This window comes from Esox lucius, chromosome 20 (assembly GCF_011004845.1).
Source record: "Esox lucius isolate fEsoLuc1 chromosome 20, fEsoLuc1.pri, whole genome shotgun sequence".
Taxonomy (NCBI): Eukaryota; Metazoa; Chordata; class Actinopteri; order Esociformes; family Esocidae; genus Esox; species Esox lucius.
In genome coordinates, this window is record NC_047588.1 from 33,645,047 (window position 1) to 33,664,037 (window position 18,991).

General features: G+C 41.8%; 1 protein-coding gene across 1 annotated transcript; it reads left to right on the top strand.

Moving 5' to 3' along the window:
* Positions 1-2,255: 2,255 nt before the first annotated feature.
* hibadhb (3-hydroxyisobutyrate dehydrogenase b) lies at positions 2,256-18,373 on the top strand. The gene is made up of 8 exons (XM_010884538.4): positions 2,256-2,375; positions 8,681-8,841; positions 9,073-9,182; positions 10,024-10,145; positions 16,666-16,799; positions 16,917-16,993; positions 17,115-17,271; positions 17,388-18,373. The coding sequence occupies exons 1-8, from the start codon at positions 2,309-2,311 to the stop codon at positions 17,553-17,555; spliced, it is 996 nt and encodes a 331-aa protein (XP_010882840.1). The 5' UTR covers positions 2,256-2,308; the 3' UTR covers positions 17,556-18,373.
* The last annotated feature ends 618 nt before the right edge of the window (positions 18,374-18,991 follow it).

The following is an 18,991-nucleotide window of genomic DNA, read 5'->3' on the forward strand; positions in this document are numbered from 1 at the left end:
ACTTCCGAAACAAATACGCACAGTGGGAATTCCATGGGTGCGAAATTATAATCATAACAACATAATATTTCTCAAAATTACAACGTATATATTTTTGATCAACGTAATAACACAGAAAGGAAACTCAGATAGCAAAGTAACAACTGTAGAATCGCGTAGATTAATCAACTAGCTAAGTAACAAGTGTATACTTACACTTTATTTTTAGGTCCTTGACCCTGAGAGAATAATTAGTATTTTAAAATAAATAAAAAGATAAACAATAATTATAAATGGCGTTATTATTTCTGTATTCTGTTGATTAAAATAAAAAAGCCTTATGTGTTGAATCCAAATCAGAACAGAAGGTTCCCATAAAACCACTATACCATGATTTAACCAACTTTTAATAACTTCAATAATGATTAAATGTTCCCACTTGAGACAGTGCTCCCCACAATCCTTAAGCTATCCCTATGCTATCCTGCTGCCCCGTAAGTTGGAACCAAACCCCACAGGAATCTTAAAGTTTTTTATAGTTGTTTTACTTTCATAATATTTTATAGGAACCAATCCAAAAGGATTCTTTGGGGACTTATCTTATATGATTCCTATAGGAATCACAACGTTGCGGATAACTATTTGAGTGGCCTGGGTTGTGGTTGTCCCACCTAGCTATCTTATTTTTCCTGCACACCTTGCACATAAAACAACACATTCGTAACTATGATAAAAAAGGAAATATAATAATTATGATATAATATATATCATAAAATAATCATCAATTGTCATCAAGCAAAAGGACTCTGAAAGCATATGGAAAAGTATTTTCTTGTCTGATTAGACCAATATCTAAATATTAGGCTTGAATGTCAAGCACTACATCCGGTGAAAACAAGGTACCACTCATCACCTTGCTAATAACATACCTACAGCATGGCATGGTGGTGAGAGCATCATGCTATGGGGATGCTTCTCAGCGGCAGGGACTGAGGGACTGGTCAGGACTAAGGGAAAGATGATTCGAGCAAGTCCTTAAAGGAACTCAGACGAGGGCAACGATTCATCTTCAAGCAAATCAACAACCCGAAGCACATAGCCAAGGCAAGGATGGAATGATCTTAAATGATGCAACCAAAGCCTAGACTTGAACCCCATTAAACATCTGTGGAGTGTCCTGAAGTTCACAGACACTCCCCATCCAAACTTACAGAATTTGACAGATTTGCAAGAAAGAATGGGAGAAACCCTCTGAATCCAGGTGTGGAACGCTGACAAAGATACAAGAAGCCTGGAAGCTGCAATCGTTCTGCCGAAGGTGATTTTACAAAGTACTGAATAAAGAGTCTCTTTACTTATGTATATTCGTTTTCTTTTTCAATAAATTGGCACGATATTCTTGAAAAAAAATTCACATAGCCATTATGGTGTTTTGTGTGTAGGCTGATGGCAAAAACTTCATTTAATCAATTGTAAACTTAGTCTAGGACACAACAAAATGTAGAGAAAGTAAAGGGCTTCAAAAAAAAGTTCATATTTACAGAATAAGAGGGAACTTGTTGAATTTTGGATCTGTCCATGGTAATCATTTCAACATTACTTAAATCTGAGTAATGAGCCTATACACTATCATGATTTTAATGGCTGTGGTTGTTGTATTTAGAACTCCTTTTAGAGTAAGAGAAAAGAGATACTTCAGTAATATAAGTCTGCCTGGAAATAAGCAAATACTAGATTCATATGCTGTATCATCAACATAAAAATGTATGTTACATTTTACAAAGTATCTTCATAGTGGTATAAACACAGTGGACAAATGAGGACCCAACAATAAGCCCAGGTTCCCTGTTATGCACATAAAGAAATTCAGATTTTACCCCTTCTGTCACAAAGATAAACCATAAGCAAATATCTGCATCTAGGTCTAAAAACATCAACTTTGTAATTAACAGGGATAGGCCAAATGTGTCAAAGGGTTTTGACTGGTCTATACACCAGGCAGAACAATATACAGTAGCTTATCATACAAGACTCTGACAATATAATTTACAACCAGTGTCATTGCAGTCACTGTGTTAGTTGCAAATGAAAGTCACTATATATAAGAGAATCAAGTAAATTACTAAAATGTTAATAGAAATCCTATAACACGCTTCAAACCACAACACCAAACGACAATTTGCCTTGTTTCGGGATATCCTGCCTTCGTTTTCTTTCATTGGATGTGGACTTGAGGAAACAGCTCTGCAATTGGACAGAACGTGTGTCTTTTACTACGTCACAAAATTATGTCACCCTGACTGAGTCCGCGGTCAGAAAGGAAAGAAGCATGGCCGCTATTTTAAGGGGGTCTCGGAACGTATGGGGAAGGATCAGACATGTTGATTATACTCTGGGTAAGGAGTTTCAAATTACAACTACGCTCGTTGTTGAGGACCCGTTTTGCGTAATTTCTCTCTGTGTAATACGGACAGCATCGCAAATAGAGATAAACGTTTAACAAAAAGTTGATTGACACTGGCATGGTCAATTCCGCTGTATTGAGCTAGCTTTAGTACTGTACATACTCTAGCTAGCTAAGGGACTAGTTGAAGTCATGGGACATTGTATTGGTTGATAATCATTTATTTAATTTCTGATGGCTTTCTCGTGAAAGTTACAAAACAAATGCAGCTTCAGCAAAGAGCACTGTATTCGATGGCCTCCTCATTCGGCAATGCACGTCAGAAATGGCTAAAACAAGTGGGCACTGTGCTCGGGCAACAAGGGTCAAGTGAGAAAAACACGTCTCTTCACGTTGAATCCGTCATTTTAGACTATTATGACAAGCTGGGGCTGTTGAGTTGGTAGTTAGCAAAAATGTCAGACATTTTGTAGATATTGTGCAGTTCCTGGAGTGTTTTTATGCAGTTGTCCAAGCTTCCCCTCAGATATGAAAGGAAATGGCATGTGGGAGTTTCTTCTATAACGCTTACACCAATCCAATGCTTTTATAGTGGTGGGTGTAGTGGGTGAGGCCTCACTGTACAGTGCGCTGTGTTAGTAGCCTTTAATGGAAGAGCCTTGTTTTTATCTTGTATTATTTTGTCGAGGGAATTGCAGAATAGGTTTTATCAGCACCGTCTGATATTCAACACTCCGGATAGCAAAATCAGATCAGATGTATATCTGACTTTCTGGGTAACTGCAGTTTATTGGACTTGGCGACTGTCTGGTATATGCAGGGAGAATAGAATCTCTGACTTTACAATCATAAACTTAAATAGGCTACAGAGTCCAGCAAGAAACTGAGTAATGAACCTTTATGAAACTCACATGCACAACTATTGTAATGCAAACAAGTTTGATTGCAATCAGTAATATTTGTATTGATTTAATAAAAAGGGGGCATTAGGTTTTGTAACCAAGAGGCTTGGAGGCTGTCTATCAGCAAGAAATCAGACCGCTGAACACTTGACCTGTCTGACCCCTTACAGACTGCTTAACTGGACACACTCCCACTCACTGTCCCATACAAACAGACACGTGCCCACTTTCAGTCAGTATTATATATACAGTTGAAATAAAGTCTACACACCCCTGTTAAAATGCCAGGTTTTTGTGATGTAAAAGAATGAGACAAAGATAAATCATGTCAGAACTTCTTCCACTTTTAATATGACCTATAATGTGAACAATTCAATTGAAAAACAAACTGAAATCTTCGAGGGGGAAAAGGGAAAAATAAAAACCTTACAATAACCTGGTTGTGTAAGTGTGCACACCCTCTTATAACTGGGGATGTGGCTGTGTTCAGAATTAACCAATATTTTTCAAACTCATGTTAAATAGATGTCTTACACACATGCCATCATTTAAAGTGACTCTGATTAATCACAAATAAACTTCAGCTGTTCTAGTAGGATTTTCCTGAAATATTCTTAGTTGCATCTCAGAGCAAAAACCATTGTCCGCAGAGAGCTTCCAAAGCATCAGAGGGATCTCAATGTTGAAAGATATCAGTCAGGAGACTGATATCTTTCATGGAACACAGTGAAGACAGTCATCATCAAGTGGAGAAAATATGGCACAACAGAGACATTACCAAGAACTGGACGTCCCTCCAAAATGAATGAAAAGACTAGAAGAAAACTGGTCAGGGAGGCTTCCAAGAGGCCTACAGCAACATTAAGGGAACTGCAGGAATTTCTGGCAAGTACTGGCTGTGTGCTACATGTGACAACAATCTCCCGTATTCTTCATATGAATGGGCTATGGGGTAGGGTGGCAAGACGGAAGCCTTTCCTTACAAAGAAAAACATCCAAGTTTTCAAAAACAAACATCAAGTCCCCCAAAAGCACATGGGAAAATGTGTTATGGTTTGATGAAATCAAGGTTGAACTTATTGGCCATAATTCCAAAAGGTATGTTTAGGGCAAAAACAACACTGCACATCACCCAAAGAACACTATACCCACAGTGAAGCATGGTGGTGGCAGCATCGTGCTTTGGGGCTGTTTTTCGTCAGCTGGAACCAGGGCATTAGTCAGGGTGGAGGGAATTATGAACAGTTCCTAATACCAGGCAATGTTGGCACTAAACCTTCAGCCGTCCTTTAGAAAGCTGAAGATGAAGTTCACCTTTCAGCACGACAACGACCCAAAGCACACATCCAAATCCACAAAAGCATGGCTTCACCAGAAGAAGATTAACGTTTTGGAATGGCCCAGCCAGAGCCCAGACCTGAATCCAATAGAACATTTGTGGGGTGTTCTTAAGAGGGTTGTGCACAGATGTCCTCACAATCTGACAGAATTTGAGTGCTTTTGCATGGCACGTCAAGATGTGCCATGCTAATATACTCCTACCCAAAAAGACTGAGTGCTATAATAAAATCCAAAGGTGCTTCAACAAAGTATTAGTTTAAGGGTGTGCACACTTGTGCAACCAGGTTATTGTGAGTTTTAAATTTTTCCCCCTCATTGATTTCAGTTTTTCAATTTGATCTGTTATAGGTCGCATTAAAGGTGGAAAAAGCTCTGACATGATTCATCTTTGTCTCATTCTTTTACATCACAAGAACCTGGGTTTTAATAGGGGTGTGTGGACATTTTATATCCACTGTAGCATGGTTGCTCGTTTGTTATTATGTTTGTGTGTTTGAATCATTTTTGTTAATCTTTTTCAGGCATTTTAATGCTTTATTTAACTGGACAGTGGAGACATTTATTTTTTTACTGAAAAAGCAGTGGGTCGAATTCATTCCGCCGTCAAATACCGAAGTGGAATCCCACAATAGATTGCATTGCTCTTTGAGTTTACGCAATTCCACACAAAACTATGGAGAGTCGTGCCAAATTATGATATGTGCATTTGTTTTTATGATGATGATACTTTGCACAAAAGATTAAGTAGATCCCAAATGAAATGTTTAAAGACCTTTTTCCCATTTAGCAAATGTTCATATCCACAGCAAGATACAATCGCTAGTGCATTTTCAGGAGTTTTTGTTCTTGCTTTACTGTTCCCTGTGGGAATCAGTCCCACAACGCTGGCATTGCAAGAGCTGTGTTCTAGCAGCTGTGCTAAACACGACTAACCAGGCCTCTATTCTCTCTGGCATGCAACACTCTATTTATAAGATGGCAATAGGCTAAGTTCTTTCTTCTTAGTCAGATTCTTCTGTTTTTGATGAAGTTCTGAAATCACAGTGCTTGTTCACTGCCTTACTGCTTTGGTAGACAATCAGGTCAGCACAGCTTAGGATAACTTTGCCTCCATAGAATTAAAAAATTTTTCTTGCAAAATCAGATGCAGGTTGGTTCTTAGGACAAAATGAGTGACAATAAGTAATGTGGCTGTTTGCATACCTTCTCGCTGTAGGTTGGCAGTCTGCCTTTTGGGGGCTATGACAAGCCTCTCAGAGCACATTATGTTGAATGGGGTGAGCGGGAGAGGGCCACAGTTATTGGGTCTCTGGGATTTTGGTAATTTCCTGGTGGGAAATCCCACCTGTGGCATGGACAGCTAGTTGGCACCCACTCAGAAGACACGACTGGGGATGCCATCGGGATGGAAGCATTCGTTACTCTGTTCTTTAGTGTCCCTCGTCAGCTGTGAAGAGTTCAAGCACCTGATTGTCTGGACCAGCAAGTGCTTTACTGGTTGGCTCAGTGTTGTTTCTTGCTTCAAAGCAAGCTCCGAGTGTGTTGAGCTTGTCTAGAAGGGAGGCAACGGGTCGGCGCCATGCAGATGAATTAGCCTTTGTGATCCCAGATGGCTTATAGTCTGTGCCACTTGTTGTGAGCCTAAACCTACAGTAGGGAGAACAAGTATTTGATACACTGCCGATTTTCCTACTTACAAAGCATGTAGAGGTCTGTAATTTTTATCAAAGGTACAATTCAACTGTGAGAGACGGAATCTAATTAATTTGCATTTTATTGCATGACATATGTATTTGATCACCTACCAACCAGTAAGAATTCCATCTGTCCCCGACGTGTTAGTGTTCTCTTTAAGAAGACCTCTCCACTCATTACCTGTATTAACTGCACCTGTTTGAACTCGTTACCTGTATAAAATATACCTGTCCACACACTCAATCGAACAGACTCCAACCTCTCCACAATGGCCAAGACCAGAGAGCTGTGTAAGGACATCAGGGATAAAATTGTAGACCTGCACAAGGCTAGGATGGGCTACCAGACAATAGGCAAGCAGCTTGGTGAGAAGGCAACAACTGTTGGCGCAATTATTAGAAAATGGAAGAAGTTCAAGATGACGTCAATCTCCATCGGTCTGGGGCTCCATGCAAGATCTCACCTCGTGGGGCATCAATGATCATGAGGAAGGTGAGGGATCAGCCCAGAACTACACAGCATGACCTGGTCAATGACCTGAAGAGAGCTGGGACCACAGTCTCAAAGAAAACCATTAGTAACACACTACGCCGTCATGGATTAAAATCCTGCAGCGCACGCAAGGTCCCCCTGCTCAAGCTAGTGGATGTCCAGGCCCGTCTGAAGTTTTCCAATGCCCATCTGGATGATCCAGAGGAGGAATGGGAGAAGGTCATGTGGTCTGATATGAGAAAAATAGAGCTTTTTGGTCTAAACTCCACTCGCTGTGTTTGGAGGAAGAAGGATGAGTTCCATTCAAGAACACCATCCCAACCGTGAAGCATGGAGGTGGAAACATCCTTCTTTGGGGATGCTTTTCTGCAAAGGGGACAGGACGACTGCACCGTATTGAGGGGAGGATGGATGGGGGGCCATGTATCGCGAGATCTTAGCCAACAACCTCCTTCCCTCAGTAAGAGCATTGAAGATGGGTCGTGGCTGGGTCTTCCAGCATGACAACGACCCGAAACACACAGCCAGGGCAACTAAGGAGTGGCTCCGTAAGAAGCATCTCAAGGTCCTGGAGTGGCCTAGCTAGTCTCCAGACCTGAACCCAATAGAAAATCTTTGGAGGGAGCTGAAAGTCCGTATTGCCCAGCAACAGCCCTGAAATCTGAAGGATCTGGAGAAGGTGTGTATGGAAGAGTGGGCCAAAATCCCAGCTGCAGTGTGTGCAAACCTGGTCAAGAACTACAGGAAACGTATGATCTCTGTAATTGCAAACAAAGGTTTCTGTACCAAATATTAAGTTCTGCTTTTCTGATGTATCAAATACTTATGTCATGCAATAAAATGCTAATTAATTACTTAAAAATCATACAATGTGATTTTTGTTTTAGATTCCATCACTCAAAGTTGAAGAGTACCTATGATAAAAATTACATTCTACATGCTTTGTAAGTGGGAATCACTGCCAATTTTTCAGGTTATCAAATACTTGTTCTCCCCACTGTATGTTTCAGCTTCGGCCTGTATTTCCTTTTCCTTAAAGGAGCATAACACAACTACCTAATGTACTGATTAATAATGTTATCAATCATACATTTGTCATGAATGCACAAGATCTCCTCAACACTGTCTAGATTGGAATAACTTGAATTCTGTGGTAGATTCTACCTCTATCGGTCTGTTTATAAAATAACATAAGTTCCAGAATTCATAGCGAACATACAAAACCACCTGCCTTTCAAAGTGGCGATCGGAGAATACGATCTCGCTTATACCAATAAACAACAACTTAGATTACTAGCCAGTAGCCACATAACTCAATACTTAATTGCTACATGCGTGGTTTTCAATAAGCAAGACTCAAATCGTTTTAACGATATTAGATATTAATCCATATCTAAAAGGAGAAGGCTTAGTTTTTGATAGCAAAATGCCAGCCATATAAGCCTTAACCTAGCCAAAATAAGATGTTAATCCCCACTATTTTTTTCAGCAAAAATCTAATTTTAACCGACTGATTTGGTCCTGTTGAACTGTTGTGGTCCAAATGCAGTTAGTAAATTAATTCTTCAATCCGTATTTGAACGCATTGACAAGGCAGGAAAGTCACTGTGTGTCCAGCTAACACTGTCTTTCAATTCGGTTGAACAGTAGCCTCCTCCAGTTCAAGCATGTACGGTTCAATGTCACCATGTAAGATCCCTTTAAATAATGAGTTTGTGTTAATGACCCTTGTGTTGCTTATTGTAAAATTGGCTAGTTAGCAGTATCCAGTCTACTGGGATGATGTTTTTAAAAAACACATTGGAGGGAAGGGGAGGTACTATGGTAGAGCCGAAAGAAACGTCCTCAGAGTCTTACTCTCTCTCAGTCTCCAGCAGGTCCATGGCCTCTAAAACCCAGGTGGGCTTCATCGGCCTAGGGAACATGGGAAACCCCATGGCCAAGAATCTGCTGAAACATGGATATCCTGTCATTGCCACAGATGTCTTCCCAGAGTCTTGCAAAGAACTGCAAGAGCTGGGTGCTCAGGTGGGAAAAAGGAAAATGGCTGACTAATGCCAGCGTATTGAATGTGATACATTGTATAACAGCCTAGCCTGAGTAAAATACATTTTAATAGCTATGCGTTTTCTTTAATTTTCATTTAAAAAAAATAATTTTTAGTAAATCTGACTGTTTAAGTTATCCTTTCCAAAAGGTTTTTGTTTTCAGAGCATTTCGCAAAGATGTGCCGTAATAGACAATGCCCTGTGTTGTCAGATAGTGGATAACCCAGCTGAGGTGGCAGATAAAGCCGACCGCATCGTCACAATGCTGCCCTCCAGTCCAAACGTCATCGACGTCTACACTGGAGCCAACGGCATCCTCAAGTATGACCCCTTCCTCCTGCTGACTAAACGATTGGAGCCAAATGGCACCCCATTTCCTGGATGTACCCTAGCACTCTTATTGGCCAGATACTCACGGGCAGATACCCAGTGTTTATAGATCACTGTAATGAATATAATAAAAAAAATCCATTCATACTGGTTATTGTGGAATGTTGGATAATATAATGTAAACTGTATGCATCATTTCAATGTCTCGAGGAAAAATAGGTCAAACATTGTGACCAGAATATAGAGATGTTGAAGTGTGTAGATGCCATAAAGACTGGCTCTATGGAAGGAGTCAGTAGTTCTGAAAGATTTTCACCAGTGTGTTGTGTATTGTAGGTGTCTTTAAAAAAATATTTTGTAGAAAATAAGCTTATGAGTGAGAAGAGCAACAGTTGTATCATTTGTAGCCGGTTACCAAGAATTTGTCAGTATCCGACTAATGGGAACATTAAGCGCTCTCATAGAAAAGAAAACCTTCAGAATCATTGGCCTAGAGACTTAGCCTTTTTTCATATCTCTTAAATATGAATATATGTATGTAATGTATTTTTATTTATTGATGAAATCTGTAATCAAATTACTGGTCTACTGTGTATACATGTGGACTTTAATATGTGTTTCTCAACAGAAACAAGCTAGAACGCATCAATATTGCCTAATAGGACCTCAATGCTTGACTCACCTTTTTATCTGGTTCATAGTTTGTCCATAACATCTAACAGCATGACCTTGTACAGATATAATGTGATCTGTTATGAATGCAATTATCTGTTAAAATAACAAATCATTCAGTTTGTTGTTATAACAATGTGGATATTTTACTGTTCTACAGGAAGGTTAAGAAAGGCTCGTTACTCATCGACTCCAGCACCATCGACCCAGCTGTTTCCAAGGAGATGGCTTTGGCCGTAGAGAAGATGGGAGCTGTTTTTATGGACGCCCCAGTATCAGGAGGTAAGGGTTGTGAAAGGTAATGTGGGAATGTACGCCACACTGGAAAGTATAGAAACCTTATATGCAATTAAAATAATCAGAAATTCAATATACTTGTGAAAGAGATATTACTACACCCCTACCTTTTATATTACATTAGTCGGCTCATATTACGATCTGGTGCACCAAAACACGTTCAAATAACTTGAATTTTTTTATTTTGGGAGGGTCTGGCCTTCCATAAAGATTAGAAAATGTCTGGTTTGGTCTTAATCATACTGCTGTGTAGTAACGTGTCATACCAAGGTCAGAAGGCCTATACGAGGCCCTACGGAGAAAGATTATTGATGCATACGTGTCTAACAGGGCTTACAAAGCTGTTTCCAAGCAATTAAACATAATTTCACTCTCCAACGGATCGTCTAAAAACTGCAGGACGGAAGAAGCCTCCGCCCCCAAATTGTATTTCAAGACACGACTGGCATTTGGCTGACAACACCTGGGTAAAAACCAGAACAACAACAAGGTGCTGTGGATAGAAGAGTCAAAGGTGTAGTTGTTTTGCCTCAATACCAGCTGCAATGTTTGGCATAAAAACGAAAACACTGGCTTGTAGGAGGACCTTTTAAAATACATTCTTCTATACTGAATAGGTGATTAGGTAATTCGATTAGGTGCCCAAAAATCCATTTGTGATCAAAAATACTTGCGTCCTTGCTGTGAATTGTGTTTGAAAGCCCTTTGTCTTTCAGTGCTTTCTTGGTGGGGACTCAAGCCTTCTTTCTTCTCCGTACATCTCCCGTGTAGTCTTGATCAAAGAACAATCACCGGCAGAGACAGTTAATAGGCTTCCTCTAAGCTGCGTGGAGTACCTTCTCTTTGACCGAGAATTTGATTCTCTGCATGGCATGGTGGGGGGCTGTGTGCTCTTTTGATCCCCCAGGACATCTTCAAGTATCATCTTGGAAGAGACACTCCACAAACTCCGTAACTGAATCTTGTTCTGCGCCCTCGGACAGAGGGTAAAGTCTAACAATATTGCAACGTGAAAAACCTTTGAGTTCTGTTATCCTTGTCAGTCAATAAGTAAAGATCACATATCTGTAAAAAAAAATATATATATATATATATATATACTTTATTTATTTATTTATTTATTCATTCCAGGGAGTGTACTTTTTCACATGACTGTATTTGTTTGGATTCTTTTCTAATTAGCAAGTCATTAGCCCCTTTATAGATTAGCCCTAGGTATTGATCAGCCAGAGAAAAGTTACTGCTTCCTTGCAAGAGCAGACATTAAAGCAAGTTTACAACTTAAGGAATTTTTTTTTTTCATGCAAATAGTAATCGATATATGGGAGCCTACATAATCACGTGGTAATAAAAATAATTGCTTTTTATTTGGTTGTTTTGTGCATCATACAACTCAAAACCATTTACAATCACCTGTTTCCATGGTGTTAAAGCATCAAGCCTAAATGGGGGAAGTCTACTAGGAATTCAAACATTTATTGAACACCCCATACATAATAGGCTATTACCAAAGGCTATATCATAGATCTCAAAAGCTATGTCTGTGTGAAAATGTCATGGGACAGGATTTTCTCCATTGGTTTTGTTGGTAGGGCTTTCTCAATATGCTACTTTTTACATGGGCTGAAGTAACACAAGGGCCTGCTGGCTGCTTTCTTAAAGTGTAACACCGAGACCGCCCAGGCTCAGTGTTTGTCGTGAATGTGGTCTGGAAGTTGCACAGAATGGTCACAACTTACGTTTCCACTCACAAGGCCTGAAATGTGCACAGTGCCCAGAAAGTGCTTCAGTACAGATCCCCCCGCAACGTGGATCATTTTAAACGCCAACATCTGGAGTTTAAGCGGTTGACCCTTCCAACCAAAAAAAACACCTGCTTTTCCTTTCTTACTGACTCTTTTGAAGACGTATGTTTTTTTGTTTTTTTTATTTAACTACCAATCCGACGATATCACGTGGCAGTATTTCACGACTTCGATTACATGTCTTTCTACCGCCGATGCAGACCGTGCGGCCAAGTCGCGTATCTAGTCGTTTCTGATGCCATGTCCTTCACGTAGGCAGTGGGACGGTGCATTGTCTTTCTGCCGGTCACACCGCCCAGGACAGCAGGACTCCCACGTGGGCCTTGGGTCCAGTTCAAATGGCAACGTCTGGATCGTTACCTTTCAAGTGCGACATAATGGTGTGTCCAACGTCGCTACTTCTCATGTGGATGCTGCAGGTTTGTAAAGAGGCGTGGGAGTACCTTAACCTCGTAAGGGCCCTGATGTTGCCATTGTGATGAGGGACAACCCATCCCAGCCTTCAGAAAGGTTCGAAGTTGTAAACTTTTTACTGACACACAGTCTAGCCCCCACACCACAGACCCACACACACCGATACACTGTTTGAACTCAGCCTTTCAAGTTGAAGAAAGCCACTTTCTTAGAGTAGATTTTGGCCTATTTTACGATCACATCTTAAAGATTAGTAGTGATTTATATGCATCCTTCCTGTGGCAGTGTAGAAGGATTAAGGCAGCCCTGATCCCCACATTGAACTTGGGTGGCTGAAGGTCAAGAGGTGTGTGCGGGTGGTTAAAGTATGGTAGCATGTTACTACCTTGATACAACTTTTGAACATACCATCAATGGTCAAATTGCTAACCTCTTGGGGGGGATAGACAATCATGTTGTCCACGGTAATGATGATTGCATAAGTAGATGAAGTATAAGTATTGGCCTTTTTCACATTGTTGTGTTACAAAGTGATTGAAATAGGTTAGCCATGAAATGTTTAAATCTCTAATATACTATGATATTTAGTCTAATATACTAGGATTAGATAGGTATTATTGAAACATCTTTGGCAGTGTTTACATCTGTGAGTCTTCTTGTACTGCTTTTAATTATCCATCTACCAATCACTGCCCTACTTTGAGATTCTTTCTGCAGATTTTTTTTAATGATATTAATATGCTGTTTTAAGCTCTCTGCATTCTCACATACAGGACGGTATGCTATTTTGGCTGTTTTCAGAAGAGCACACTTAAACGGACAAGAGGATGCAAGTATGCATTTTGAGAGACACCCTCTGTTAGTACTTGAATTTCAGAACTCGACTTAGGGACCTTACAGATGTTTCATGTATGGAAGACTGAGGAAGAGGTAGTTATTCACAAAAATATATATAAATCGAACATTTTGTATAGATCAATCCTATAAAAGCACAATTTACTCCGTTTTAAGATGCAATCTGTGATTTTTGGCAACTCATTGTAAAAGTTTGAGCCAAATATGGTCCCGGTCATTGTGTATTATGTAATTTGTGTCCCTTGTCATCAAAGCCACGTGATTTCAGACTTGGAATTTCAGGTCTGAGGGATTCTATGTTTAGTTCATGCATATATAAACAACATACACCGTAGCCCAAAATGGGGGGTGCAAAAGTCACAAGCTGCATATTTTAATGACACTAGCACAACAAAACTGCCATAATGGGACTGTAGTGAGGAACATAAACCCAGGCTCATCTACAGTACATTGTTCAGCAAGAAACCCTTTATTTATTTATTTTTTCAGAAATTTTAGGATATCCATATGTGTATGTACACCCCTCACATTTTTGCTAACATTTGATATTATCTTGTCATGTGACAACACTGAAGAAATGACACTTTGCTACAATGTAAAGTAGTGAGTGTACAGCTTGTATAACAGTGTACACTTCCTGTCCTCTCAAAATAACTCAACACACAGCCATTCATGTCTAAACCGCTGGCAACAAAAGTGAGTACATCCCTAAGTGAAAATGTCAAAATTGGGCCCAATTATCATTTTTCCATCCCCAGTGTCATGTGACTTGTTAGTGTTACAAGGTCTGAGGTGTGAATGGGGAGCAGGTGTATTAAATTTGGTGTTATCGCTCTCACACTCCCTCATACTGGTCACTGGGAGTTCAACATGGCACCTCATGGCAAGGAACTGTCTGAGGATCTGAAAAAATTAATAGATGCTCTACATAAAGATGGCTTAGGCTATAAGAAGATGGCCAAGACCCTGAAACTGAGTTGCAGCACGCTGGCCAAGACCATACAGCGGTTTAACAGGACAGGTTCCACCCAGAACAGGCCTCGCTATGGTCGACCAAAGAAGTTGAGTGCACGTGCCCAGCGTCATATCCATGTCTTTGGGAAGTAGACGTATGAGTGCTGCCAGCATTGCTGCAGAGGTTGAAGGGGTGGGGGGTCAGCCTGTCCGTGCTCAGACCATACGCAGCACACTGCATCAAATTGGTCTGCATGGCTGTCGTCCCAGAAGGAAGCCTCTTCTAAAGATGATGCACAAGAAAGCGTGCAAACAGTTTGCTGAAGACAAGCAGACTATGGACATGGATTACTGGAACCATGTCCTGTCCAAGATAAACTTATTTGGTTCAGATGGTGTCTAGCGTGTGTGGCGGCAACCAGGTGAGGAGTACAAAGACAAGTGTGTCTTGCCTACAGTCAAGCTTGGTGGCGGGAGTGTCATGGTCTGGGGCTGCATGAGTGCTGCCGGCACTGGGGAGCTACAGTTCATTGAGGGAACCATGAATGCCAACATGTACTGTGACATTGATACAGAGCATGATCCCCTCCCTTCGGAGACTGGGCCACAGGGCAGTATTCTACCATGATAACAACCCCAAACACACCTCCAAGACGACCACTGCCTTGCTAAAGAATCTGAGGGTGATGGACTGGCCAAGCATGTCTCCAGACCTAAACCCTATTGAGCATCTGTGGGGCGTCCTCAAACGGAATGTGGTGGTGCGCAAGGTCTCTAACATCAACCAGCTACGTGATGTCATCGTGGTGGAGTGGAAGAGGACTCCAGTGGCAACCTGTGAAGCTTTGGTGAACTCCATTCCCAAGAGGGTTAAGGCAGTGCTGGAAAATGATGGTGGCCACAAAAAATATTGACACTTTGGGCCCAATTTGGACATTTTCACTTTGTTTCCAGAAGATTAGACATTAACGGCTGTGTGTTGAGTTATTTTGTGGGGACAGCAGATTTACTCTGTTATACAACCTGTACACTCACTACTTTACATTGTAGCAAAGTGTCATTTCTTCAGTGTTGTCACATGAAAAGATATAATCAAATATTTTCAAAAATGTGAGGGGTGTACTCACTTTTTTGTGAGATCCTGTATGTAGCCCTGCCTCTTGCAACAAATGTCAACATGTTCTCGGGAGAGCTGAAGATCGACAAGCCTTCTTTTTATAAAATCATCAGTGGTAATCCATTCTCTTTCCTTTTTTTTTTTTTTTGGTCACGCCGATTGTCCAACCAGGAAGTCACATTGGCCGATGTATATGAAGGCATGTTCACTCACCTGACAACCTTAGGTCGCTTGCCTAGGGGAGTTGCTCTCCAGGTGATGCTGATCTATTTGCAATGCCCATGTGGCTTTTCAGCCGTTCTTCATCTAGCAGCACAGTGAAGGCTCCAATCTAGACTGTGGTGGTCCGATTAGTGTCTGATAGAGCACCTCAGACCCCTGTGCCAACTGGGGGTCAACAGCTTCCTTGTATTCAAGAGACGTTTCTCAGATACAGGCAGCTCTGTTGTATCATGTTATTGTGAGAGACTGTGCAGTCGTTATTCCCTGTGCATTGAGAGACTGTAAGCAAATGAGAACAGAGATTTTTCTGTTCTTCATCCATTGCCTCCCCAAGCCTGAAAGCATCGGAAGGGTTTGGCAGATCGCTCTCAGGAAGGCCACAAAACCTTGGGTGTGTCCCAAATGGCATCCTATTCCTTATATAGTGCCCTACTCTTAACCAGGGCCCACAGTGTCCTGTAATGAAAATGTTTGGCCACAGAACACTAGCTACGCAGCCTCCCGCAGACATGTTCACTCTGTCCTGTGTGTGTTGGTTCCCAAGCTATGTGAGATTGGCGGAGTAATCACACGCACCCTCATTAGTATGGGCCAACATACTGAGGGCCTGTGACTCTGGCAGCCGAACTGAAAGGGTTGCCTTTTTATGAACCCACAATGGCATTTAGCAGAGCTTGATTATGTTTTTTAATACGTTCAAGAAAATCTCTGTTCAAAGTGGTGGTTTCCCCACCATATTTATGTCATTAATTTTGAGAAATGGCTGTCTGTCACTCGCTCTGTCTGTCTCTGTCACTCTCTCTGTCTTTGCTTACATTTACATTGACATTTTGTACATCTACAAAAATAAGGCTCACCTTATTTATTACTTACAGCTTTTTACAGTTATTATGTTTACAGCTATTTTCTCGCCCGTGTTTGGCAGGTGTGAACGAGGGGACCAACTACTGTTTAGAAAAGTGTTTCAGGGATTAACATCAATCTGTCCACGATGATCTTAACGCCACTGCTTTGAGTGGTGACAGCTGACATGCCTGTTACGCGTTAATGTGTGCGCGCTGCGTGCCCAATGAGTCTCTGCCCACAAGCCTTTGCTATCGCAGGAGTGTTTGTCATGTGTCACACACCTTCTCCCCAGGTGTGGGGGCCGCCACCTCGGGGAAACTGACCTTCATGGTGGGGGGTGTGGAGGAGGAGTTCACTGCGGCCCAGGAGCTCCTCTCCTGTATGGGAGCCAACGTGGTGTACTGTGGAGCCGTTGGCACCGGACAGGTAGGCCGGCCCCCCCCCCCCCCCGGCGTGGGGCCCTAGTACCAGGTTTCCATAATGCAATGTCATTTGGGACGAGTGCATGGAGTTGGAACGTGATGAGCGCTCTTCCTCTTACAGGCAGCCAAAATCTGCAACAACATGCTGCTTGCGATCGGAATGATTGGGACATCGGAGACCATGAACCTTGGCATCAGGTAAGTGTCGCCAATACAATTCATATGTTTCATTGTACGCTCGTTGAACATACCCGTTTGAAGGTCGCAACGATCAACAGTCAAACTCGTATGTTAACCCCCCCCCCCCTCTCTTTCCTAGGCTAGGCCTTGACCCCAAGCTGCTGGCTAAGATCCTAAACATGAGTTCAGGACGCTGCTGGTCCAGTGACACGTATAACCCCGTCCCTGGGGTCATGGAGGGGGTCCCTTCCGGAAACAACTACCAGGGAGGCTTTGGCACCCAACTCATGGCCAAGGTGATCTGTCTTTCTCCCTCTTTCTATTGTTTACAGAGAACAGGGATCTCTGCTAATTATGAGTTAATATGGACAGTGTTTAGCCCAGGGTTTACCCCAGTGTGTTCCCTTCCCAGGACCTGGGGCTGGCTCAGGCCACAGCCACCAACACGAAGACCCCAGTCCCACTGGGTTCCCTTGCCCACCAGATCTACCGCATGATGTGTGCCAGGGGCTACGCCGGCAAAGACTTCTCCTCTGTCTTTATGTTCCTTCGAGAGGATGAGAAGGAGGAGGGTCAATAGATGGGGTGACCACCCCCTCTGCCATGTTCCAGCCGGACCAGGGACTGTTCCACCAAGGACTACCATGTAGTTATACTCTTAGAAATTACAGCTCCAGAGGGGTTCATTGGTTGTCCCCGTGTAAAACTCCTTTTTGTTCCCCGGTAGAAACTTTTTAGGTTCTAGTTAGAGCCCCTTCAGATATAGAAGGGTTCTATCTGGGACCAAAAGAGGAGAAAGCTGAATTACCGTTCTAAGATCTAGGTGGCACCTTTTTATTCTACCGAGGGGCAGTCAGGAAGTGTGTATGTTTGGTCAAGACCGTGCAGCAAGCAGAAATGACATGAGCAGAGCGATGTACTGTACCTCTAAGATGGAAATCATGTTACGTGTGTGTGTGAGGGAGAGATCCTGCCATAGGTAAAAGCAGCACTCCTTTCATTTTGTTAATTTGGACTGGAAGACTAGATTTTCAGGTGTGGTTAGTGTTTTGAAAGTCACCATCGTTCAATAGGCTGACTAACCATAACAACTATCCCCATGACGATGTATAGCGCATGTCGTTATGGAAACCCTGCCCAGGCTGTGCAAAAGGGAATTACCCGTTAACGAGTACACTCACCCGGCAACAACAGACCACTTAGCCTTCAGACACTTTTTGGGTTTAGTCACCACTCGCATCACTTCAACTTCACGTTTATGGTCTTTCAATTGTTTTTGTGTCTGTTTCTTGTGGGATTTATTTTCAGTAAACACTAGACTGAGGGAGAGAATTTCCCTCTCATTTGTGTATGTTTAAATGCATTTTAAATGTTAAATAATAAAGTTGAAAGATCGTTGGTGCATTGTATACATTCAGTGATTATAAATGATTAAATGGATCATTAGATTTGACACGCTCATTTTGCTAGTAGTCTTATAACAGGTTTTTAAAGCTGTTCTCATACCGGAAGTTTGCCTGCCACAATTTACCTGCTTCTGATAGATTATGCTAGTGGAACCAGACCATGGCCACAAACAGAGAAGATTGCCAGAGATCATAGGAAGCTCACTAGCACTGGGTGAATGTAATTATTGTACATTTTAAACTGGGCGGTTCAAAACCTGAATGCTGATTGGTTAATTGTCGGTGTGTGTGCGATAGACGTGGCATACCATTCAAGTTGTATAGCACATGTATGACATCACATCACTTATTACTGGTCTGATTGCATTTGTTACCAGTTTATAATCGCAATACAACATCTTGGGGTTTTGTGGAATATTACTATATTGCCAATATAGCAGGGCTAAGCACTGGGTCCAGGCCCTCTGCGATATGTCATAGCTAAGAACACACTCTTAGCCCTGGTCTGTTGCCCGTAGACCCTTATTGCTTAAGTATGTAAAGTAATACTATGAAATGATGGTCCTTTTGACACCTAAGGATTTGCCACTGTAACTCCCTGGAGATAAAG